At 37.8% G+C, this 26,865-nt stretch overlaps 1 protein-coding gene across 1 annotated transcript in view; it reads left to right on the top strand.

Annotated features, from left to right (window-relative positions):
- The first annotated feature begins 247 nt into the window (after positions 1-247).
- Positions 248-26,865, top strand: part of LOC147391407 (pleckstrin homology (PH) domain-containing protein) — a 114,657-nt gene continuing 88,039 nt past the window's right edge. Inside the window, exons 1-10 of the mRNA XM_086459793.1 lie at positions 248-512; positions 4,025-4,128; positions 4,249-4,383; positions 4,481-4,531; positions 6,523-6,617; positions 6,692-6,809; positions 23,616-23,717; positions 23,817-23,999; positions 24,081-24,241; positions 25,039-25,209. Of these exons, the coding sequence (XP_086315919.1) occupies positions 416-512; positions 4,025-4,128; positions 4,249-4,383; positions 4,481-4,531; positions 6,523-6,617; positions 6,692-6,809; positions 23,616-23,717; positions 23,817-23,999; positions 24,081-24,241; positions 25,039-25,209 (1,217 nt within the window). The 5' untranslated portion in view covers positions 248-415. The remainder of the gene's footprint in view (positions 513-4,024; positions 4,129-4,248; positions 4,384-4,480; positions 4,532-6,522; positions 6,618-6,691; positions 6,810-23,615; positions 23,718-23,816; positions 24,000-24,080; positions 24,242-25,038; positions 25,210-26,865) is intronic.

The following is a 26,865-nucleotide window of genomic DNA, read 5'->3' as shown; positions in this document are numbered from 1 at the left end:
AGAAATCGAATCGAAACTGACCCATTGACACCCCTAGGTTCAAACCGTTGGTGAGGAAACGGGGCTAGCATTTTCCTTTGTATTTTATTAATAGTTGATCTTGTGTTTGAACGGTCGTGATTAGTATTTTTTTTATAACCTCAACTTTTAGAACTTTCTTGACAAAAATGCCCTAACGTAAAGGAAGAATGGCAGGCTCATAAATTCAATCAAAACAAGTGGCGTTTTACGAAAAATATCTTCCATTTCGATGACCATCTAACCACGCTGGCGTGTTCTGCGACTGAAGACGTGGCGTTCGAATCGCGACCTCTCTCTCTTTCTCTCTAAACGAGTTTCTGATTTTAGAACTCTCTTTTTCTCCTCTGTTCTTGTTTTTCGATCAGATGAAGCAGATTTGATTCAACCATAAACAATGTTGGAAGATCAAGTTACATACTTGTTGCAAAAATATCTTGGAAACTATGTAATTGGTCTCAATAAAGAGGCATTGAAGATCAGTGTCTGGCAAGGTTCGATTCTCCTTTTTTAATCGTTTTTCTTTTCTTCTTAATCTTTGTATAATGTTCAAATCATCATATTTGTCAACCGATCGCTAAAGTTTGGTTAATTTGACTTGTTTCGCAAGTATTCACTTTTGCCTAATTTTGTGGTTTGATTTTGAAAAAGGTCCGCTAAGATGATTTAATTGCGTTTCCAAAATGTGGAATTTTAGAGGAGAACAATTTGAATCGGTTAAGATTTGTTTAAGCGTTCGATGATGAAGTTACGGAGCAAGATTTCTGGTTAAATTTTTTGATCGTGTTGAACTTAATTCACTGAGTTGAAATCTCTGTCATTAGTTTGTTGGGTGGAATGATTGTTGTGGAGGATGCTACATAGGCCGTGTTGTGGAAATTTTGGATAATTCTTGTTCATTTGATCATCTACTTATAATAGGGATCGATTCTAATTTGTTTTTATATTGAAATTGCTTGAGTTATACTCAATGTCAGAGTTGGAATGGATTTGAAGCTATCATTGCAGTATCCAAATTGGTGCACGAGAGCCTATTTCATTCAATAGAAGGGAGTTCCAATTTTGATTTCTAGTATGAGAATAACTTATTTTGTGGTGTTAGTTTTAAACCTGAAATTCTTCAACAAGTCATCAAGTACATCATCTCCTTAGTTTTTTTTCCATCGAATATTTGTTCAATATTACTTTTGGGGGGTCGGGGTGGCAATCAAGAGCGTAAGCTTTGTAGGAGTGCTATAATTCTTGCAATCCTTGACGGAACTTAATTTGTATGCTTTAGAGATTTGGAGGATTGGGTTGAGGAGGGTGAAGGTGATAAATAGAACCTTGCTAAGCAGGTGGCTATGACATCATTAGTTTGTTTCCAAAGATACAGTGAATTCTTTTGCAAGAGTTGATTCATTAATTTTTTTTTCCTGAGTTAATCATGGTTGGTTGATTGGCTTGTCTAATGGATGGAAAGGATAAGAAAGGTAAAGAATTGGCAGCTGTGGAGTTTTGTTTGGAGGAATCATTGACCGGGGTTATTCCACATGTGTGGTCTAAGGCGTCGGAGGGGTCTGGGTTTCAAATTTCAAATTATTTTGGGACGTGGCAAAAGGTTGAATGGGGAGTGTTTGTGTTGGGTAGCAAGCACATGTGAGACGTGTGGCACATGAAGTAGGCCTACAAAGTGTATCTTAGCTTTTCGCTTATTTCCAATTAGACCTCGTAGGGTCCAATGCAATGTTTCACAGAGTAGGAAATTTATGCCAGTTGGTCAATTGTCTTAACCAAGGTGTAATCAAAATTACCAATTAATGTGCGATAAAACCTAGGTTGTCCTACATCACCAATTCACTTAATCAGGGAAATCTGACCTGACAGGCTCATACGATGCCAATGGATGACTTGCGGTTTGCAATAGCTTGCTCTTTGACTACCTTTTGCATGATGTAGGTGTTGAAAGGAAAGAAGTTGGGTGTATTGGACACTCTAAGCAATTGTTGTTCCATAGAAAATCAACAGGTGAGCGCTTCAACGACCTAGTTAATATTAAGAATCTTAGATCAAATTTGAATCACCATGTAAGGCATGATAATTGACCATCAAAGGCGATATCAGTAGGGGATTTGGGTCTGATAGGCTGATCAATCAAAAGTAGTTTATGTCCTGTTGATAGCTCAACAAGTTGTCATGGGCAGTTGTCAGTCCATATTCTTGATAATTTTGAAGGTAGTTGAGCAAAGTCATCAAAGTTTTGAAGAATAAGATGTTTGGCCAAGAAGCTTGAAATATCCAAAAATCATCAGATCGGCCTGCATGTGGTTATAGTAGTGCCTCTCTCCTGGTGAATTCAATGAAGGGAGTCTTATTTTTGAAACTCATTCGTGATTGATCGGGATGAAGATGTCGAAGCTATTTTTGATCTAATTTTTGTCGCAGAATCTCCAATAAGTTCGTTTATTGATGTTCAATGTTTCGATCTTCGGAAGCAATTGGCTTATTGCCATCAGATATGCATAGTTTATTGAAAATCATTTCATAGAATGTCTAGGGCCTAGCGAACCTGTCTAAGAGTGCCACTATTAAATCTATAGTTAGATCTAAAAGTCCTCACATGGTGTTGCTGTAGGAATAAAGATGGAATCAGGTTCAGATTCTATGTCTTGTCTTTATGGGGTATAAGGGGTAAATGTTGATGCCATCTTCCATCCATTGGTGCTTCGGGAGATATCTTACTTATGTGGGATAGGAAAGTCATGAATGTGGCAGATCCATTGATTCTGTATCCTTCTTTATAGTTGAGTGGGTGTGCTCTTGTCTATGGGCCAAATGCTGATAGTGAGAGATCACAATCTTGGGAAGATCTGATGATGTAAATTTCTGATTTCTTCCTTGGCATTTGGGAGGGGATTGCAATGTGACAAGGTTTTCTTTTGAAGGTTGGGAGGTTCTAGATTGACAAGGGGTATGATGGTGTTGATTGCTCTTTGTGAATCTTAATGACCTAGTGGATATTCCAATGGAAGGCAAAAATATTGCAGCTGGTCTAATAGTCAGGATCCCGTGGCCATGTTGTTGCTTGATAGGATAGGTTCCTCATGTCAAGTTCTTGGGATGAACATCTTAATGATGTGGTTCAATGGTGTCTTCCAGAAAAAACATCAGACCACAACCCCATGTTACTTGGAAGCTGGTCACTTCTTAAGTTGCCTTGTCCCATTCCATTTCGTTTTGGTCACATGTGCCTCCTTCACGAGAACTTTACAGAATTGATTAGCAGCTGGTGGAATTCCTTCATCTATGAAATAAGGCTTGGTTTTTGATTTAGATGCAAGCTGAAGGCCCTTAAAGGAAAGGTGAAGATTTGGAACAGGGAGGTTTTTGGCAAGGTGGACATGAAGAAAAAGGATATGCTAGTTTCTATTGTGGTGTTGGAAGTCAAAAAGGCTCGTCGAGGATTGTCTGCTGAAGAAAGGGTTAACAAGTAGAATTTAAGTGTGGAATTCAAAAAAATGGCTATGGTGGAAGAACTTAGTTGGAGGCAAAAGTCAATGGTGATATGGCTAAAGGAGGGAGAAGTGGGGAACAATAACACCAAAAAAAGTACAGTTTCAGTTCAATGTTTCTGACTGTTTGTATTCCTGTCAGCCTTTTCAGGAATAAGTGGATAATCAGTTTCAATAACTAAATTCTTGAAACAATGAGCAGACTTAACTGCAATCCAACATAGTGTATTCTCACCCACCAGTGTCTGTTAGTGCTTATCTAAGTCGAAAATGTGATATATTTAAGATAAATGGTTTTAATATTCATCTTCTGTCCTAATTTTTGTTTTTTTCGACATTATTTATCACTGAAATGCAACTTTTAGTGATTTTCTTGGATTGTTTCAAAATATTCTGAATGTCTTGGAAAGTTTCGTATCATCTTGAGGTTTGTCTCTTTTTTTTTTCCTGATTGTGACAATGCTTTGAGACTAGATTATGAACCATGTTTCTTACTACTTAAAATGGGAATGCAGGTGATGTAGAGTTAACGAATATGCAATTGAAGCCAGAGGCACTTAATGCATTAAAGTTGCCTGTTAAAGTTAAGGCTGGATTTCTTGGATCAGTGAGACTTAAGGTTTGTGATTGTAACTTAAGCTTCAAATGAACCTTTATTGTGACATTATGTTGTGTGATCGGAATCATAGATATCTTTTTTGAGCCGTAATGCCTCTGATTTTCTGACTTTTTAATCTAGGTTCCATGGAGCAGGTTGGGCCAAGAGCCGGTTTTAGTTTATCTGGACCGTATCTTTCTATTAGTTGAACCTGCTACGGGTGTTGAAGGACGTAGCGAGGATGCTGTCCAAGAGGCTAAGAAGAGTAGAATTCGGGTAAGATGAGTCATTGGTACGCTTTATGGTTTGATATGCCGTGCTTGGTCTTTGATTTTGTGAAGAATTATGTATGTTATTGTTATTGTTGCAATAGGAAATGGAAATGAAGCTGTTGGAGCATAGGCAACAACAGAAGTCAGAGATGGTATGCTTTGTAATTCCTTGCCTTTTTGATGTTGGGATTATAATATGGATTTTATGGACAATAGCATTGTTATTCAGGAAATAATTGTCATATTGAATGAGAATAGTTGCCTTTTGTAATTACAGTTGGTTACTGCTATTGGTAAATGGAGTTTCATCATTTGGAATTTCTTTCATTTTTGTTTGATAGATATAAAAAATTTCATAAGTGGCTTAGCGGAAGCGTGTGAATCAATAGATTCGATAGGTTGTGTTCAATGGAACACTTAAAATCAATTTGAATTAATAGATTCAATTGATAAATACATAATAGCTTAAAAGAAATTAAAGCATAAAGCTAAAAAGTAATTAAGAGAGAAAAGATAATTGATAGATAACTCCATCATAACAATTTAGAAACCTACTAAAATATTAAAAATTAACATTTCTAATCTATCTATAACATAATATTAACTTTTTAATCCTATTAGAACTCAAATTGGACACTTCTAATTATAGTTTAAATAATAAAAAAGAATTTAAAAAAATTAGAAACTAATAAAGAATAATACTACTAAAGTAACTAAAAATAGAAATCCTAATAGAACTATAAAATAGAAACAAATTCTAATAGAATTAGGAAACTACTTAGAATTGTAGATGCCTTACGTCAATAAGGAAGATAAAGATACAAATCAAGGATCTACAAGACCTTTGTAGATATTTACAATGGACCTAAACAAAAGATGAAGACAAATTTAGACAAACTAGCTTCCCCCAATCATGATACAAGCCCACCTAAAAACAAAATCCTCAAAAGCCCTGAAATTCTTTCTGAAGCTTGGATAGATAAAGAAGGGCTTTGAATTTGAGAATAACGTCATGAATCGACCTTTTGTTCCCTTCAAAGACCCCTCCCGTTTCTCTCTTTCCAAAGACCCCAATATATCACTAACATAACAAATCTCCAAAGAGACAGCACGCATGTACACACACATTTTGATTCCCTTCAAAGACCTCTCTTATTTTTATTCTTTCCAAAGACCTCAACGTATTAAAAACATAACAAATCTTCAAAGAATATATATATGTAGGGTTGGGATCCGGTGATTCATGACGAATGACTTGTGAGAAAACACTTGATTCCAATAATATCCCTACCCATTTTGTCTTTTAGTGAAAAAGACAATGCATGTCTTTTACATAATAAATGCTAAGGGAATTTTAGTTTTTGGATTTAAATGCAACGACTAAAATTCCCTTAGAATTTATTATGTGAAAAACAAGCATTTATTATATATATATATATATATATATCCTTCCTATAGATATAAAAGCCTTTGAATATTAGCTTTGGAATAGAGAAAGGACAGATTGGGGAAAACACAAATAAATTGAAATAGACAGAGCAATGAGACCAAACTTCAAGTGCCTTCTCAGAACGAATAAGTAAATGATTAACATCTTCAGCAATATTTTGGCGTAAAGATCAACTATAATAATCCTATTGGAGATGAGATGATGACTGTTAGGATCTTTTCCACGGCTATAGTCCAAACCAAGAGCGGAACCTAAGAAGGGGTTTTAGACCCCCTAAAGAAGGAAATAGCAAATCCAGAGTTGCAAGGCCCATCAAGTATAGAGTAAAGAGATCTTATTGTAAGAAAACCAATGCAATTCTTCTTCCACAATCGGTACTCCAGTAACTTTTGTCTTTGTTCTTGGAAGGGTTTTGCTTTTGTGCTGCTCCTAAATGCTGTAGAGCACTAGATGCATGTATTGGGAGTACAGGATTTGTGTTTCTGTCCAAATAGTTTGGATAGACTTTGATGGTGATGGTGGTTGTGGTGACAATGTGATTTTTTTCTTTTTTGATAAAAAATGCCATATTGTAATGATGGTCGAGGTGACCAACAATGTGAATTTGTTAGGGTTCTTATCTGCTGTTAACTTGTTTGCATTGAACTACATGATTTTAACCTGCCTGTTACTTGCTTTTGTTTATTGTTAAAGAATACATCATGGCTTGGTTCTGTAATCAACACAATAATTGGGAACTTGAAGCTCTCTATCACCAATATTCACATTAGATATGAGGATCTTGAGAGGTAAATAGCTTTTCGGTGTTCATTTTTCATAATTTTTCGACTTTAGGAGAAACCTAATGACTTTTGTTCTGCAGCAATCCTGGACATCCATTTGCAGCTGGTGTAACATTAGCCAAACTTTCGGCTGTGACAGTTGATGATAATGGAACAGAAACTTTTGTCACTGGTGGTGCGCTAGAGCGTATACAAAAGGTACCTAGTTTTTTGCCCTAAGGATTAATTTTTTTTATATAAGTAAATGCAATATGTATTAAAAAAGTGGTCAAGGTGACCAACCAACAGTACAAGAAATTCTCAAGGCCGGCACCAACAAACACAAAACATGCTACTACAAACTACAAACCGCTGAGTGTATATTTTCCACCACTCTCAGGTGTGTCATACCCCATTTAAGCCTCGTGACCCTTCTATATTCATATTTCTCTCCCTTTCCAACAGATCGGTCTTTTGAGTAGTTGGTTGGTTAACATGGTATCAGAGCACTAGGTTCATATAGGCCACGAGTTTGATTCTTTCCACCTTTAGGGTTGAGAGGGACTGTTGAGTATATATTTTCCTCCACTCTTGGGTGTGTCATACCCCAGTTAAGCCTCGTGACCCTTTTATATTCATAGTTCTCCCCTTCTCCAACAGATCAGTCTTTTGGAGTAGTTGGTTGGTTAACATGGTATCAGAGCACTAGGTTCGTATAGGTCATGGGTTCGATTCATTCCACCCTTATGGGTGAGGGGGAGTGTTGAGTGTATATTTTTCTCCACTCTCAGGTGTGTCATACCCCAGTTAAGCCCCGTGACTCTCTTATATTCATAGTTCTCCCCCTCTTCCACAGATCGGTCTTTTGGAGTAGTTGGTTCGTAATTGGTTAACAATACCCATTCCAATCTCCCCATAAAATCCTTAAAAAAGATTCGTTTGAACTCGTCAATGGCCTTACACCAAAAAACAAAAACCTTTTATAGAAACTACTGTACTATCAATTGAATTTTCTCTTCCTTCAAAAACCCTTCGGTTTTTGTGGTTAAAGGTGCTTTACCAGGATGATCAACCAACAAATAAAACAGAACACGTGGTGGAAGCATTATATATTCGCAATAAGGTGGGGGTTGGTGGTTGGCCTTTTCTCTCACTTGGGCCCACTTTTAGGATCTCCTTGGAAAGAGTTGATCAAAAATTTTGAACTATGACATTTTCTTGGAATACCAGGGAAAATATGGCGGTATCAAGAAACCAATAGACTGTATGTTTAGTTTGATCAACCGGATTGATTTTTGGCCTTGTACATATCCTCAAATCTATTGGGTGGTTGTTCTCTTACCTACTTATTAGCCTCATGAACTGCTATGCTGTTGGTATACTGTCATGACAGTTTCACCTTGTGATTCTCTCATAATATGCGATTGAGTTGGTGAATGCTTGTATAGGTGCAATTAAATTTCATTGTCTGCCTCAGATTTTTTTACCTTGTATCCTTGTATAAATTGTATCTTGTTGTTCTATTCTATCTGGATAAAATCACTATGTTAATTTTTTTTTTTGGTGTCTATTTCTGGCAACATGGAAATGAAAATATTTCATTGTGGAAATTAATGAAAATTTCGTCAATATGATGAAGTCATTGAGGAATTTTCTATTGAATATGTAATAAAATGATAATAGAATCAAACTACAATAGAATGTGGAAATACACAGTTTTTCGCTACACGTTTGTACAATTTTATAATAGTTCGACAACAACGTATATTCTAAATGGAAATGAGAATAATAATTGTAGATAAGCGAGTTTCAAAACCTTTGGGGGTTTGAGTTCATGTACACGGGTTTAGTAGTCACCACCATTCAATTAAGGTGTGAATGGGCACTATTAAAAATGTTTTAAAATCTGTTTTGCTTTGACTTGTAGTGATTTACATATCCAAAAGATGAAGGGATTAGGTCAACCTAGAAAACTAAGGTGAGGAGGTTCGGTTGAGGGACAAGGAAGGTGTTAGGCATGTTGTCCCTCCCATCCTAAGATGGTTACCATTGATTGACCAAAGGAGAATTAAGAAATCCATTTTTTTGGATTTTTGAAAATAAAGGAAATTGTAGAGAAAATTTAGGTAAAATTAACTATAATATAGTTTTAGAAAAATGAGAAATCAAGTTAATGTGTAAGCTAAAAATTAAAGTAGATACTTACTGGAAATTTGTGAGCCTAGGATTTTGGTGGATTCCATTGTTTTGAACACCAAAGCATTTTTAAAAGCTTATGTGCTCACTTATGAGCTTTTTTTTTTTGTTGGTTTAGCCCTTAGGAGATATCCAGGAATTGGACACTACCATTAGAGGGCTAGGGACCTTCCATGCATGAATTGTGCCCTCTCTGGGACTGTTTTTGTTGGCCAAGGGTGTCTAGATATGGATCCAAAAAGATCCACACCACAACTAATAACCCTTTTAAATAGTGGTGTGTGCCAGTATGTATGCATGAATGGACTAATAAAGAGAAGATTATTCCACCAAAGTGAGGGATTACTCTCTAGCTCTTAAGGCATTGAAAGTAAAGAACCAATTATCACTAGGAATTTAAAGTGTATAGAAATAAAATAAGCTAAACTATTCTTGATAGAAATTAAAATGCTCATAAGGAATTTATTGAGGGCTTATAGGGGGAGATTATCTCTCAAAGAGGAATTACTTTTTTTCCCCATGCCTCAAACTAAGAAACTCTAGATTTACATTATATGAAAGTAAAAGAACATAAAGTAAAATTTCTTGCAAGGAAAAGAAAGGGATTAGATAGAAGTAGGGGACTGGGATGGGGATTACATTAAGAAAAACTGAAAAATAAGCCTTCTCCCCACCTTGGTCTCTTCTCATTCATTCATTCTTTCTTCTTCTTTTTCTTGGTTTGAGCTTCTTGGGTGTATGAGAAATGATTTGGGTAGAGTTTAGGTAGGCTAGAGGGTTTTGAGGAGAGAAAATGACAAAATTTTGGATCACTTGAGCTCCTCTTTTTTTGCCTTGGAAGGGTCTCCTATTTATAGGATTTTGGGAAACCCTTGGGGATAAATTGGTCCTAGATCTTCAAGTTCTCAATAATTTTATTAAAACCTTAATGAAAAATCACAATTACTCATCTTCTTATCCTTGATGGTCTTTCACTCACCTATTAGTCTCACCAATCATGATGATCAAGGGATAAATTAATAAAAATCAATAGCTTCTAGAGAATTCTATGAGGAGGGTAGAATGGTCCTAGACCTGAGGATTTGAGTCAATTGTGAAAGAACCAAGCCAAATGGCATGTAGTTAAATGATAGGTTTTTGGCCTCTTTTGTCACTTCCCTTAGGAGAGTTTCCAACAAACTAGGGATAGGTTGATCATTAGGTAGAAATTCTAGAGAATTCTATAGGGAGGAGAAAGTAGTTATAAGTTTTGGAAGATAGTTAATTTACATTGAATGCCATGGAAACTCTTTGAATTTTGAAGAAGATTAGAATGATAGAAATGAGAATCCACTCTATTCAGTCCTAACAAACTTTGGTTAAATAGGTAATTATCCTTGAGTGGGGACCAAGCAAGACTAAAAGTTTTTGTTAGAAGATTTAAGAAATTACAAGAAAACCAAAGTGGTGGAATTATTGGAGAGTTGAAGAGGGGTAAAAGAGTAAAAGAAGAGGGATTTCTTGATGGAAAAACTACTACGACGGGGGTTAGGGGGGTCATTTTTTCTAATAAAATTTCAGCACACATGGGATTCAAACTGCTCAACAAAATTGGTTGAACCTAAGGTTCAGCTAAGATAAATTTAACCCTGGCTGAACCTAAATTTCGGCTAAGCAAAATTTTAACCTTGGCCAAACTTTAGGTTCGGCCAAGCTAAAATCCATACCAAAAATTGCTTTTGGCGTAGGTGAGGTCATTCCAAGATTAAATAGGGCCTAGCCAAAGGTAAGGCTCGGTCAGACTTAAAATTTTCTCTGAAAATGGCCTTTGGGTCGTCTGACTTCTCGAAAGTTATGTTTTAAAACTTTTTGAAAAATTCCTTGGGTCAAGCCCATTTTCGGAAGGTTTTTAATGCTCTTGGCTCGGCCTAGGAAAAAATGGGGTGTCTACAATAATGTCACATTAACTACATGCACCTTACTATGTAAACACTTGCTTCAATGAACAAACTATTCAATACCTCATTCATGCATTATGGCATACATTTATTTTTTAAATATGCACGAATAAATTACTTATATATTCATTGATTAGACTATGAACAATGGTATATATGTGTTTATACGAAGGTTTAATATGTTATGTATCGTTCAAAATACAATAATATATAGCTACCTGTTGATAAATTCTGGTTCTTTGTTCTTGAAACAAACAAATTCTAAATAATATTAGAGTATAAAAGTCGGAAGAAATTGGAAGAACTTATCGGTGATTGAGGTATGGAGAAGTCGCTGTCCTTAAAACCAATTTCTCCCCCTCAGGATTGAATCCACTGTGCAATCGGTCTCAGGCGTCTGGTTTATAAGATTCAACACTCACATTCTCTATTAACTGTGCACTTGGAAGTAACAGATCTACGTCGAACTTGATCCAATCAAACGTTGTACATGCAACCGAATATTTGTGAAGAAGAACAAATCGTGAGAAAGTAGAGAAGAAAAGAACGAGAGATCAATAAGATTTTTCTGTGTTTTTCAAACAATAAGGCATGATCTGTTTCATAGACAGTAGGCCCAATGGTCTAAAAGAGCCCTACGGTCTACACTATAGTAATGATAGATACGTTTGGGCCTTAATTGGCCCATTTCTGAATTGCACGTGCATCGCATGCGCACACACGCACTAAGGTTTTTCGACGGGTTGACCCCAAACACAATGGGCTATAGTCCCACGGTACCTTGGTGTAACAGCCATGTTTTTTCGAAGCGAGATTTTTCGGCACAAGGGGTGCTAATCCACAAGCAAGTTTGTAAAAATTATCTCCACACAAAACGTAGCTAGCAAGTAAGAGAACGGGGGTAACACGAGACAAAGCACGAAGACAACTTTGTTGATATAGTATGCAAATTACACGGAGTAACATGTTACAAAAGCAAATAGGTGTGTTACAAGCAACTAATAATCTATGACATGCGGGACTCCACGTAGTTTGGCGCGAGGGCTTGATGTCAATGTGGGTGTAGGCCGGGGATTGGGACACTAGACACCCTTCTTACAAAGAGTACATTAAGTCTTTCCTAGGTTTCTAGAAGGAAACATCAAAAGTAGAGGCCGGTCATACTCTTGACACTTTTATTACTACAATGCCACTAGGCTAACAGATATGCCCTGGCACGGGGGCTGATATGGCTTCATATGTGTTATATAAGATTACATGGGTGCTTCCGGGTGACTCTGTGGTGAGCTACACCTAACTCTAGGTGTTGAAGTACATGGCCTTCACACTTGGGCCCCTATGTACGTGCGAGGCCCACTCTCTTTGTCATTTACATCCAAGCAAGAGATATTTTATGTGGGACTAAAGATTTGAAGAGTTGTTTTTACAATTCTTACAAACAAGAATGTTAAGAGAATCTTTGACTTTCAACTTATACATAGAAGGGAAAAACTCATTTAGCTTAGGTTTCATCAATTAAGGAAATCTCTACACTTTACAAATAACACTCAAGTGGTCTTGAGTTCAAAACTTGTCCTCAATAAAATACATGAATAAAACTATGAATTTTACAACACCACCTACTCATAAAAAAATGATATAGCTACCTATCTAACTATAATTCATTTATAGAAATGAATGAATCTTATACATAATTTACAAATTCTTTCTATGAGCAATTTGTAATTTTTCTGTTTTTATCAACTTCATCAATTGTTTTAGAATATTTTTTCAAAAAATAACATTTTGGTTGAGTGTTACTGTTTGATGAAATATTTCCCACCAAATTCCTGCTTTTTTATAACTGCAATATGAGTCCTTCAGCCCCAAAATTACTGTTCACCTTTTTGTTGTTGTTGATAATTACTGTTCACCAATATACAGAAAGAAAACTGCAGCTAAATTTCTTGTCAAATCTTGAGGAAATATCAAAATTTAGTACTAGGCTTATATGGAGTGGAATCTGTTGAATGGCATGAGGCATGGATTCCTAGCATTCCTCAAATCTTCTATCATTCTTCAAGATTTTGGATAAGTAATAAAGCTTTAATTTTTCCAAAGAAATTATATTTGTTGTAAGGAATATTTTCCTTTAATATTCTTTCTGAAACCTGATGCAGTGCATAAGTTTGTTGTCTCCTACACTTAGTGTTGTGTATTAGTTTCCATTTGTTTGTTATTTTTGTTATAGTGAGTTGTTTGTTGGGTTAGTTTCTTTTTAGTTTTCTGTTGTTGCTTTTAGTGTTCATGTAAGGGTAAGATGTCTTTTCACTTGGACTGTTATGTTTCTGTTTTGCCTATAAATAGGCCATCAAGTGTAGTTGGAAGTACATTTTAGTTGAATAAAATAAGATTCGAGAGAGATTTTTCTCTTCCAATTTAACTTCTCTTAAAGTTTTCTCACAAATTAGTAAATTTCTAGATCTGATCGCATCATTTGATATCAGAGCAAAGGGAATGCAATCCAATTTGGAGAGAAGTCAATCTAATTTTAGATCTATGAAAATCTGAGATTTTTCAGACCTGTTTTAAATTTAGGATATGGTCAATATTGCAGATTTTCATATCTGTTTTGGATTTTAGATCTGTTGAACTTGCAGAGTTTCCAGATCTGTTTTAAATTTCAGATTTATTAAAGTTGGAGATTTTCAGATATGTTTTTCAATTTCAGATCTGGAAATTTTGGTGTTCGACTATTGAAATGGTGCCGTCAGGTATTCGAAATGAATCGACAACCACGGGGATGAAATCAACGTGGTCGAGGACGCGCCAATGCCGCTATTAATCCATAAGGAAATGGGACAGCACAACATCCTAATCCGCAAGATGAGATGGAACACCTTCTAAGACAAGTTGAGGCTTTAATTGAAATGGTTCAACACCTTGAACCTTCAATGGAGCAACCTCGAAGGCCTCAAACTCTTCGTTCTATGTCTGGAGGCGATGATACTTCTAATTTGAGTACCTCCGACTTAAAAAATCCTTTTGGGATGAATTAAAATAGTAATTTTCAATTGAAAAATAATATCAAGGTAGCTCTACCAGAATTTCAAGGTAGCTTCAATCTAGAAGAATTTGTTGATTGGCTAAATACTTTTGAACGAGTTTTTGAGTACTATGAGGTTTCCGAGGAGCGGATGGTGAAAGTAGTTTTCACCAAGCTCAAGGGAAAAGCCTCCGCATGGTGGGAATAATTGCAAGTGAGTCGAGTTTGAAGAGGTAAAGGGAAGATTACAGATTGGTGCAAGATGAAGAAGAAAAAGCTCAAGGAGCAATTTCTTTCTTTCAATTACATGCAAATCATATATAAGGTCTTGCACAATCTTCGACAACATGGTTATGTGGTTGAATACATTGATGACAATTTGTAGGAAGAGTTGAGTTGAATGAACTAGAAGAACAACTGATTGCAAGTTATCTTAGTGGCTTGAAGCGTTCTATTCAAGATATCTTTGGACTACAAAATTTGTGGATGGTTTCAGAAGCCTATAATCAAGCCTTGTTGGTTGGAGAACAACATATTGGAAAATAGTAGATAGTAGTAGTCTAATTTTGTTATTTCTATGTTTCTTTTTCTGTGTAAGGACGTTTCTTTTTCTATGTAAGGACATTTATGTCCATTCACTTATGTAGGGGCATTTTTGTCCATTCACCTTTTTTATTATTATATATATCTGCCAAGCTCTTAATTAGAGACTGGACAATTCTACAAGTCTTCTTGGTATCAGAGCCATTAGAATTCCTCTCTTGGTTCTCCTTCGATCTCCTTCATCTTTTTTGATCACATGCTGTGATAACTCTCTGCGTTGTGTTTCATGCCCTGTTTTGTCATATTGGAATATGACAGTTCTAACTGTGGCTTTTCTTATTAATCGCGTTCCGAGTCGCACCTGAGGAGGACAGGTACCTTTTCATGTTCTTGAACCCGACCGCACTTTCTTCCCCATTACTCCTAGAGTCTTTGGGTGCACATGCTTTGTTCAAGATAGGACTCCCACTCGTACTAAATTAGATGATAAAGCCATTCGGTGCGTCTTCTTGGGTTATTCCACTATGTCCAAGGGGTATCGGTGTTATGATCCGGTTTCTCACCGTGTCATACATTCTCTTGATGTTACATTTTTTGAAAATATTCCATATTTTCGTACTACTACTTTGTAGGAACCTTTTTCTTCGCAGGACCCATCACCTATAGTGCTACCCTCTCCGATCTTTCCTTCACCTCCGTCGGAGTTTCAGGTCTACACGTCGCCCTCGTCCATCTCCACCTTTGCCAACCTCCTTTTTGGACTCAAGTATATCATCTCCTACTCTTACACCTATACTTGCTCCTATTCTTTTTGTTTCTGACTCTCACTTACCTATTGCTCTTCGTAAAGGTAAACGAGGGTGTGTTACTGATCATCCCATTGCTCAGTTTGTCTCCTATCAGGGTCTTTCTCCTTCTTATCAGGCCTACCTTACTCTTATTGATTCTATTCGAGTTCCTTGGTCTGTATCAGAGGCTTTGCAAGATCCTCAGTGGACTAGAGTTATGACTGTTGAGATGGATGCTTTGCAGAAAAATAATACCTGGGAACTTGTTACTCTTCCATTTGGGGAGTGAACCATTGCTTGTAAATGGGTTTTTACGGTGAAATACCTCGCAGATGGCATTGTTGATCGGTATAAGGCGCGACTAGTTGCTAAGGGGTTTACGCAGACTCCAGGGAAGGATTTTGGTACCACATTTGCTCTTATTGCCAAACTTTCCATTGTTCGTCTTCTTATCTCTTTAGCTGCTTGTCACTCATGGCCTCTTCATCAACTCGATGTGAAGAACGCTTTCTTGAACGGTGATTTGATTGAAGTTATATATATGGACCCCCTTCCTGGATTTCTTCTTCAAGGGGAATATTGTGGAAATGTATGCCGCCTTCTTAAATCTTTGTATGGTCTGAAACAGTCTCCGCGAGCTTGGTTTTAGCGTTTTTCAGAAGTATTTTGTCTATGGAGTTTACTAGATGCCACTCAGATCATACTTGTTTTGTTCATCAAGGATTGGATGGTTGATGTGCCATTATTCTAGTATATGTAGATGATATTATCTTGACAGGAGATGATGCCCAGTGGATTGACAGAGTGAAGATGATATTGGGTCGTGTTTCTGAGGTTAAGGACTTGGGTCCTCTCAAGTACTTCTTGGGGATAGAAGTAGCTTGTTCTCGACGAGGTATTTCACTATCTCAGCGCAAATACACATTGGACCTTCTTCAGGATACTGGTATGCATGGTTATCGTCCTGCCTCTTCTCCTATGGATCAGAATCATCGACTTCATATCGAATCTGGTGATCTATTATCTGATCCGGTTTCTTATCAGAGACTTGTAGGTCGTCTGATTTATTTGAATAATACTAGACCGGATTTGACCTTTGCGGCTAGTGTAGTCAGTCGGTTTATGCATGCTCCGCGTACTTCTCACCTTGAGGCCGTTCATCGTATTCTTCGCTACTTAAAATCACGTCCTGGCCTTGGGCTTTTCTACTCATCCACTGCTCAACCACATTTGTCATGTTTCACTGATGCTAATTATGCGGGCTCTCTTACAAATAGGAGATCTACCTCTGGTTTTTGTACATTCTATGGAGGTAACCTTATTTCATGGAAAAGTAAGAAACAGAGTGTGATCTCTCGTTCTTTTGCTGAAGCTGAGTATCGTGCTATGGCTCTTGGGACATGTGAGCTTCTCTGGCTTCAATCTTTACTAACAGAATTGAGATTTCCTCTTTCTGGTTCTTCCTCGTTGTTCTGCGACAACAAGTCTGCTATCATGTTTGCTTCTGATTCAGTTCTTCATGATCAAACTAAGCATATAGAGGTTGATGTTCACTTTTTCAGGAAGAAAGTTCGATCTGGTGCCTTTCAGACAGTTTTTGTATTTTCTTCAGATCAACTCGCCAACATGTTTACAAAGTCTGTTGGTCCTTCTATCTTTAACTCTCATCTTATCAAGTTGGGTTTAGTTGATATATTTGTTCCAGCTTGAGGGGGAGTATTGGAAAATAGTAGATAGTAGTAGTCTAATTTTGTTATTTCTATGTTTCTTTTTCTATGTAAGGACATTTATGTCCATTCACCTATGTAAGGGCATTTTTGTCCATTTACCGTTTTTATTATTATATATATCTGCCAAGCTCTTAATTAGATATTGGACAATTTTACAAGTCTTCTCAACAAAGTATGCGTATATCAAGGTATGGACAACAATACCAAGGTAACTTTAGAGTAGGACGACCATTTTGAGTTGATACCAAGGTTGGCAACTTGTCGAGTATGAGTAGGAGTGATTCTGCCGGAGTTCGACAACAGGTAATGTATATTCCTAATGCACCTAATTAGTCCCATACAAATTAATTTGGGGCTGGAAATCAGTTCCAAGGTGGCAACTTCAAGTGCAACAAATGTGGTGAGCCTAGGTACAAGTCTTCGGATTGTAGGAAGACAAATGATCCTTGTAGTAAAACACTTTTATTGGAGGAAATGGTGGAATCAGAACCAAATGAAGAGCTACCCATCTATGATCAACCTCCCAATGGGGATATTGGTAGAGATCTTGATGAAGAAGAGGGACTAGCACTCATGATGAAGAATACTCTTCTTATTCTCAAGCATGAAAATGACGAAGATGGTTGAGAACCAATATCTTTTCTACCACTTGCAGTATTGGTGGAAGGGTGTCTTGATCATCGATGGAGGGAGTTGTGAGAATGTGGTGTTACAAGAGGTGATTGATAAATTGAATATTAGGAATGAAGAACATTCCCATCCTTACAAACTATCATGGTTTAAGAAGGGAGGTGAAGTTAAATTTACCAAGACGTGCTTGATTAATTTCTCCATCCGAAATAAGTATTTTGATGAGGTGTGGTTCCTAGGGATGCATGCCATCTCTTACTTGGAAGACCATGGCAATATGACTGGCAAACAATTCACGATGGCAAGAAGAACATCTATACTCTTCATAAAGGAAATCAACAATATACTCTACTTCCAATGAAGGAAAATTTGTGTTCTAAACCTTCTACACCTACTTTACTTGCTGCCAAAAGTTGTGTTAGATTAGCACGTTGTTATTAGGTTTCTTAGTATGTAGGTCCTTTTTAGTCTTTTCCTTATTTCAATCTTTGTAATGCTTTAAAGCCTAATTAGGGCTAATAATTAAAATCAATACAATTCTCTAACTTTCAATTTGGTATCAGAGCCAAACTCTCTACCTCCATCGAAATCCACTGCTACAACCTCCGTCGACTGATTCTTCCTTGAATCATCACCCAACTTCTCTTGTGTTTTCAATCCATATCACCCCTACGGGGGTCCTCTGTCACTACAGACCCTAATCACACCATGCGATAGGGAGTTAATCACTATCCAAAGCCTGCGATCAGGCTGTTCTTACAGCTTTGATGCTGTTTGGTGCCTGCGACATCCAAGATAGCAGTTTTAGTCTTGTGCGATCATCATAGGTCATTGTATGAGACCTACGATCACAGCAGGTAACCTGTTTGAGTATTTTTAACCATCGCAAGTGGCTGCTCAGTCTTGTGCGACTATCGTGAGTGAGTTCTGAGCCCTGCGATCCCAGCAGTAGGCTGTTTTGAAGCCCACGATCACAGCAAATCTATGTTATGACCTCTGCGACACCTCCAAAGACCTCCACAGGGCCTTACGACCACAGCAGATTGCTGTTTTGAGATCTGCAACACTCTACGATCATCATAGAAGGCTCACGACCACAGCAGATTGCTGTTTTGAGGTCTGCGATGCCTGTGGTCACTGCAGAAATGCAGTCTTGAAGCCTGCGATCCCTTTTTGAGTTTGGTTGGAGACCTACGATCACTGCAGAGGTGCAGTCAGAGGTCTACAACCACTTCAGATCTTGTTTTTTGGAGTTTTTCGACCACTGCAGAGGTGCAGTGTGGCTGTGATCAGAGAATATCCTTATTTGGAGGTTTTGATCCGAGTAGCTTTGGTATTTGCAGGGTACAGCAGCCGCATATTTTTTTGTTTTACTTTTATTTTTGACCTCCCTTCAAACCAAAGTACATAGTTTTAGGTGTTATGGCCTCCGAGATGTCTTGTTCCTCAATCACTGGTAATAATGCTGGATCAGGAGGTCTTCCCTCTCATTCAATTGATTTTCCCGGCATACAAATTACCACCGTAAAATTAGATGGTCCTAATTACCTTCTCTGGGCTCGTTCGGTTGAAATGTTTATTGGTGGAAAAGGGAAGATTGGTTACCTCACAGGGGCGGACAAACAGCCGGCATCGACGGACACTACTTATCCCTAATGGTTTGCTAATGACTCTATGGTTCGTTCTTGGCTCGTTACATCTATGCAACCACACATTGCCGCTGGTTTCATGTTCTCCAAGACTGCAAAACAGATATGGGATTCCACAAAAAATATCTACTCGCAACGTCAAAACAATGTTCGGATTTTTAACTTGGAACGTGAGATTTCTCGTCTTTCTCAAGGAGACTCTTCTGTCACCTCCTATATCTCACAGTTACGGGCTAGATGGGAAGAGTTGACCTTCTACTCCTCCTCCTATGCTTGGAAGGACCCTGGTGATGAGGCCTTATATGCGTCGATACTGGATAAGAATCGAGTTTTTCAGTTCCTAGCCGGGCTCCGGGATGAATTTGAGTATGCGAGAGTTCATTTATTGGGTATGGATCCTTTTCCGTCCCTACAGACTGCATATTCTTATGTTTTGGTTGATGAGAGTCGTCGCGCAGCTATTCTACCTCAGTCTTTAGGAGAACATTCAGTTATGCTTGCTCACCTACCCTCTCCACAGCCCCCTAATGGATCTATGCCTACCCGTCAGCGACATAAGTGCGATCATTGTGGAAAGTTGGGTCACGTCAAGGCTCGTTGCTATGCACTTCATGGTCGTCCAAATCAGCAACGTCAACAGTCTCAGCGATCTTCAGTTCATGTAGTTTCTCAGTCGACTACTGATTTACCACCTTTGGTAGCTACTACCGCCTCCTCGGATTCGGTATCTCTATCCCAGGCCGAGCTTGACAAGTTCAGGAAATTCTTTAATCAGATGGAGACTTCATCTCAGCCGGTCTCTACATTCGCTCACTCAGGTACCTTTGCATCTGCACACAGTGTTTCCACTACCTCCTCACCATGGATCATTGATTCTGGTGCCTCAGATAACATGACCGGTACGTCCTCCCTTTTTAAAACATATAGTACTTGTTCTGGTCATCGCAAGGTTCGCCTAGCTGATGGTTCGTTGTCTTCTATAGCTGGTCAAGGTCATTTACTTCTTACGTCTTCTTTACCCTTAACTAACACACTGCATGTTCCTCAACTCACTACTAATCTTATATCTGTTAGTAGTATTACCAAAAATTTGAATTGCAGTGTAATCTTTTATCCTTCTCATTGTATCTTTCAGGATCTGGAGTCGAAGAGGACGATTGGCACTGGACGTGAAGTGAATGGACTGTATCTCTTGGACGTACCCGGTTCCCCTAGCATCCATTCTGTCTCCCAGTCTAGTAGTAGTAGTTGTTTTAATAAGGCTCTTGTAATGCGCTGGCATTTACGCCTAGGCCATATTTCTTTTGGATATTTGAAACACATGTTCCCTACTTTATTTAATAATAACAATTTGATTGATCTTTCTTGTAAAACTTGCCAATTAGCTAAACATGTGCGTTCCTCTTATCCTATTAGTATGAATACTACTGCATCTGCTATGTTTGACCTAATTCATTCTGATGTATGGGGTCCCTCCCCTGTCACATCAACCCTTGGTTTTCGCTATTTTGTTCTGTTCATTGATGATCATAGTCGTACCACTTGGGTTTATCTTATGAAACACAAGAGTGAAGTTTATGGGATCTTCAAGCAATTTCTTGCTATGGTTCATACCCAGTTTGGTCGTACCATTAAGACCTTCCGTTCTGATCATGGTACTGAGTACACCTATAGTGAGGTCTTGAAACTTTGTTTAGAATCTGGCATTGAGCATCAAATGTCCAATGTTAGGACCCCTCAGCAGAATGGTCGATCCGAACGTAAAAATCGTCATATTCTAGAGTTAGCTCGTGCCATCTCTATTGGCATGAACGTGCCCCAATCCTATTGGGCTGATGCAGTACTTACTGCCGTCTATCTTATTAATCGGACCCCCTCCCGGGTTCTTCAGTTTGCCACGCCCCTTTCTAAGCTCTGTCCGGATCGTCCCCTTTTTCCACTTCCTCCGCGTGTTTTTGGGTGCGTCTGTTTTGTTCAAATTCTTGATCAAACTCGTACTAAGCTTGACCCTAAGGCCGTGAAATGTATTTTTTTGGGTTATTCTTCTAACCAGAAAGGATACAGGTGTTACCATCCTCCTTCTCGACGACGTTTCATTTCAAGGGATGTTTCCTTTTTTGACCATACTCCGTACTACAATGGGTCTGTTGTCATTCAGTCTGAGTTGTTTCCCTTAGAGTCATCTACTGGTCAGCTTGGTTCTCGTCCCGCTGATACTCCTATTGAGCAGAATCACAGGTTGGCTGATTCTGAGGGGGAGTGTTTGGAGGATATTAGTCAGTATCAGCGTCTGGTGGGAAAATTGATCTACTTGTCTATGACTCGCCCTGACATTGCCTATGCTGTTAGTGTTGTAAGTCAGTTTATGCACTCGCCTCGAACATCTCACCTTACTGCTGTCTATCGTATTCTTAGATATCTTAAGGGATGTCCTGGTCGAGGTATCTTGTTTAGTAACCATGGTCATCTTCGCATTGAGGCATGGACTGATGCAGATTATGTTGGTTCAGTGACTGATAGACGGTCTACTTCTGGGTATTTAACTAAGGTTGGTGGTAACTTGGTAACTTGGCGCAGTAAGAAACAGGATGTGGTTTCTCGGTCCAGTGCTGAGTCAGAATACCGAGCTATGGCACTTGGAGTGTGTGAGTTATTGTGGCTGAAGATTTTACTAACAGACTTGTGTCTACCTGTGCCAGTCCCATTCTTACTTTATTGCGATAATAAATCAGCTATTAGCATAGTGGCAAATCCGGTTCAGCATGACAGAACGAAACATATCGAAGTTGATCGTCATTTTATTAGAGAAAAGATTGTTTCTGGACAGATTTGTACTCCATTTGTACCTACATCTCAACAACTTGCTGATATTCTGACTAAAGGTGTTGGAAAAATAGCCTTTGAAGGTGTCTTGTCCAAGTTGGGTGTGATTGATATCCACGCACCAACTTGAGGGGGAGTGTTAGATTAGCACGTTGTTATTAGGTTTCTTAGTATGTAGGTCCTTTTTAGTCTTTTCCTTATTTCAATCTTTGTAATGCTTTAAAGCCTAATTAGGGCTAATAATTAAAATCAATACAATTCTCTAACTTTCAATTAGTTGTATTAAGGAAAGTCTTACTTTTGGTTACATTGTTGCTTTAATTCCAAAAGAAAAAGTTGCTGATTTTCATTAGTCAATGGTTGTGGAAGAAAACTAGAACCCGGTGCTCTAGAAGAAAACTATAGTTGTTGAATTGGGTACCACCCAAGTTGCCTCTTAAGCGAGATATTCAATATTTTAGTGATCTAGTACCCGGTTCAACACTTCCTAATAAGGAAAACTACAAAATGATGCCTAAAGAGAAGGTAGAGTTACAAAAACAGGTTGGGGTATTTTTGGACAGAGGTTATATTCGGCCTAGTCTTAGCGCTTGTTCTTTTCTAACCCATTTGACTCCCAGATAGTTCTTGGAGAATATGTAGACTTGACTCTTTTATCAATTTTGAAGAAGATAAACAACAAGGAAAGGGGTATGACAACATATATGAAGACTCTTCATGATCAAATGAGGGCCAAATTGAGAAGTCTAACGCCAAATACAAGACAATTGCTGATGTGCACAGACAGATTTATTTTTAAAGAAAGAGATCTTGTATGGGTGGTTTTGAGCAAAGAAAGACAACTTCAAGGATCTTATATGAAGCTGGATGATAGAAAAGTGGGTCCTTGTAAGGTTTGAGTAAGATTTATGACATTGCTTATAAAGTGCAGCTTCCTCCACATTTTAATATTTCTAATTTCTTCAATGTGAAGCATCATCTTGTACCTTATTATGCTGCTGACGTGGGTGATGCTGATGCTATTCCGACTTGAGGACAATTTTTTCTTTAGAGAGTGAGTCTGATGCAGTGCATAAGTTTGTTGTCTTCTATACTTAGTGTTGTGTGTTGGTTTCTTTTTGTTATAGTGAGTTATTTGTTGGAGTTATTTTCTCTCTAGGTTTCTTTTGTTGCTCTAAGTGTTCATTTGAGGGTAAAGTAGTCTTTTCACTTGGGCTGTTATGTTTTCTGTTTTGCCTATAAATAGGTCATCAAATGTAGTTGTAAGTAAGTTTTAATTGGATAAATTAGATTTGAGAGAGATTTTTCTTTTCCAACTTAAACTTCTCAACTTCTCTTGAAGTTTCACACAAATTAGTCTACATTTCCAGATCTGATTGCATCAAAACCTTTGTCCCTGTCCATCACAATTATAATTTTCTAAATAATTCATATATTGTTTAATCTGTCTATTTGAGTGTACTTGATTTCTTTCTTCTTTTAATTTTTTCTCAAAGTGGTCGTGCTCTACTGATCAATGCCTCAAGGGTCTTTTTAATTAGCCTCTCTTAGGGACGAGCCTCGAGGCATATGCCTTCAAAACCCTAACTTGAAAGAAGATTCTGGAGGAAAAAAAACCTTAGAATATTCCTGGCCAAGATTTTCCATTGAATTTTGATTTGTGATTACTGCTCTCCGGCTTCTCATGATTTTCATCTTTTACAGTCTGTAGAACTTGAACGCCTGGCTCTTTATTTGGATTCTGATATTTCTCCATGGCGTATTGATAAACCATGGGAGGATTTACTTCCTTCAGAGTGGAGCCAGGTATGAATCCATCATTCTTATTCTAAAGTAACTTGTCAGCATTCTCATTTCCAATTTGTGCATGCAATTGTGATTGTATTGAACTTCCATGAGCTTCAGGTTTTCGAATTTGGTAGTAAGGATGCAAAACTTGCTAATAAAAAGGAACACAACTATGTTCTGCAACCGGTGACGGGGAATGCAAAGTACTCAAAGCTGCGATCAGATGAATCCAAGAGTTCAGGCCAACCTCTACAGAAAGCTGCAGTTATCTTGGATGATGTTACACTCTGTTTGTCGAAGGTTTGTTTTGATACAATCCCCTGTCATAGGTATCGTAGTGGGAGCTAATGAGTTTGAAAAGTTTATAGGTTTTGGGTACAGGATGGATACAGGGATATTTTAAAGCTGGCTGATAACTTTGCAGCCTTTAATCAACGTCTAAGATATGCTCATTATCGTCCACTTGTCCCAGTAAAATCTGATCCCAGATCTTGGTGGAAATATGCTTACAAAGCTGTATCTGATCAGATTAAGAAGGCAAGGTAGCGGAAGTCAATTTTCCTCATTTTTTCATTCTATTATATCCAAGTCAATGGTATCATCACCCATAGAGCTGATTTTGGATTGGGCTGATTTTTTGTGAGGATGATCTCTATGGTGAGGAAATCATTCTCACAAAAAATCAGACCAATCTGAAACTTCTAACCCCATCAGAAGTGGTTTAAAATTGTGGACCGTCAAATTTTTACCATTAATTTGTAAACCACTTTTGATGGGGTTAGAAGTTTCAGATTGGGCTGATTTTTTGTGAGGATGATCTTCTCACCATAGAGATCATCCTCACAATATATATATATATATATATATATATAGGGTAGGGGTTCGGCAGTCAACATTAGAGAGCCAACGCTTGGAGCCAAAATTTGTCCAATATGACTTAAAGTTTTGGAATGGGCTGATTTTTTGTGAGGATGATCTCTATGGTGAGGAGACCTTCCTCACAAAAATCAGCCCAATCTGAAACTTCTAACCCCATCAAAAGTGGCTTACAAATTAACGGTGAAAGATTGATGTTCTACAATTCTAAACCATTTTTGATGGGGTTAGAATTTTCAGATTGGGCTGATTTTTTTGTGAGGATGATCTCCTCACCATAGAGATCATCCTCACAAAAAAAAAAAAATAGCCCGATCCGAAACTTCTAACCCATATAGGACAAAGGTGTTGGCTGTCCAACGTTGGATGCCGAACTCCACCCATATATATATATATATTTGTATACAAATCAAAATTTTTCTTTATTATACATATGCTCTGAGATTTTCCACCTTTGTGGCAGTGGGAGATTATCATGGGAACATGTTTTGAGGTATGCAAGCTTACGGAAGAAATACATCTCTCTTTATGCTTCACTGCTGAAATCTGATGTCAGTCGCCTGGTGGTGGATGACAATAAAGAAATTGCTGAACTAGATCGTGAACTTGATATTGAAGTCATTCTTCAATGGAGGTATGCTCTTGTTTGATCCTTTTTCCAGTGGTAGTTTTTTTTTGTATTAGGTCAGTATCAAGGTGTGGTCTTGATTGTTCAAACTTTTATTACTCTTCTTGTGTACTCAAGTGACTGTGGTTGATCTCATTTCTCCCTGGCTTAAGAGAAATCGACTCTAGAGAGTGAAAAGAATGATAGTGCTCATAAAAGTATGGCTTGAGGCATTGGAACTTGTCTCATTGGATATCAGTCAATTTTCCTCGAGTGTTCTACCACTACGAGTAGACATGGCTGACCGGAAGCTGTAATATCAAATTGATGTAGGACCTTTAGAGGAAATAAGGTTTTCTAAGGTATAGGGTTAGAGTTTCCAAAGATTAGGTTTAAAGAAATACTAAGGGACTTAGAGAAAGATGTTATAATTCTAAAAGAGAAGCATTTTTTGGTTTAAAAATGTAAAAGGGATAATAAAAAACGTTTCTAGGCTTTTGGTTGGTTGGAGAAGGAATATGAGAATAATCTAGTATTTGAGAAGAAGAATAAATGGTGGTGTAGAATGGGAAGATATAGATCTAGGTATCACACTAATATTATCCTAGGAATCACACCTAAGGATGCGGAGATAGATCTATTAGTATCTGACCAATAACCAATATTTTTTTTGATAGATACACAAATTTTATTAAAACATAGCAAACAGTTGAGGTGACTCGCCTGTGAAAAGAGTACATATCACCAACACCTTAGTCTGAGCATAGTTGATTTTCTAGAGTTAGGATTTTGGAGAGAATGAAAAGGGAGAAGAAAAGGATGAATATTTGAGGAAAAAGTGTTAAGAGTGTTTCTTCCACTCACACACATAATAACTTCAATTTATCTAAGAAAATGAGTAACTGATACTAATTACAATAAAACCATTAAATAGCCCTACATGTCTTTTACATTCCTACACCCCCCCTAAAGATGGGGCCTAGATATTCCTCATACGCAGCTTGCTAACAATGCCATCAAATTGAGAACTACTCAAACCCTTAGTAAGAATGTCAGCTAACTGATCTCCAGTCTTTTCAAATGGATTGCAGATGTGTCCAACTCAATATGTTTGGTTCTATCACGTTGTACTGGATTATGAGCAATACTGGTTATCGCTTTGTTATCACAGTACAAATGCATAGGACTTTCGACAATAAGGGCCAACTCTACTAGAAGAGTTTTAAGCCAAAGTAGTTCACACACTCCATGAGCCATAGACCTAAGCTCGGTTTCTACACTTGATTTTACAACCACAGGTTGTTTTTTTCTTCTCCATGTGACAAGGTTTCCCCCTACAAACGTGCAATGCCCTGAAGTTGAACGTTTATTTGACACTGAACCTGCCCAATCTGCATCAGTATAAGCTTCAACTCACAAATTACCATGATGAGTATACAGGAACGCTTGTCCTGGGGTGGACTTTAGATACTCGAGGATTCTGTGTGTAGCATCTAAGTGTGTTGTGGTCGGGGCATGCAAAAAGTGACTTACCACACCAACTGCATATGAAATATCTGGTCGAGTCAGAGAAAGGTATATAAGGTGGCCAACAAATCTCTGATATCTATTTGTAGCCATGAGGGGTCACCATTGGTGTCACTATGCTTATGGTTAGATTCAATGGGGGTATTACAAGGTTTG

The sequence above is a fragment of the Akebia trifoliata genome, chromosome 11, assembly GCF_017979445.1.
Source record: "Akebia trifoliata isolate Shusen 1 chromosome 11, ASM1797944v1, whole genome shotgun sequence".
NCBI lineage: Eukaryota > Viridiplantae > Streptophyta > Magnoliopsida > Ranunculales > Lardizabalaceae > Akebia > Akebia trifoliata.
Note: the sequence above shows the minus strand (reverse complement) of the source record. Positions and strands in the feature narration are given on the sequence as shown.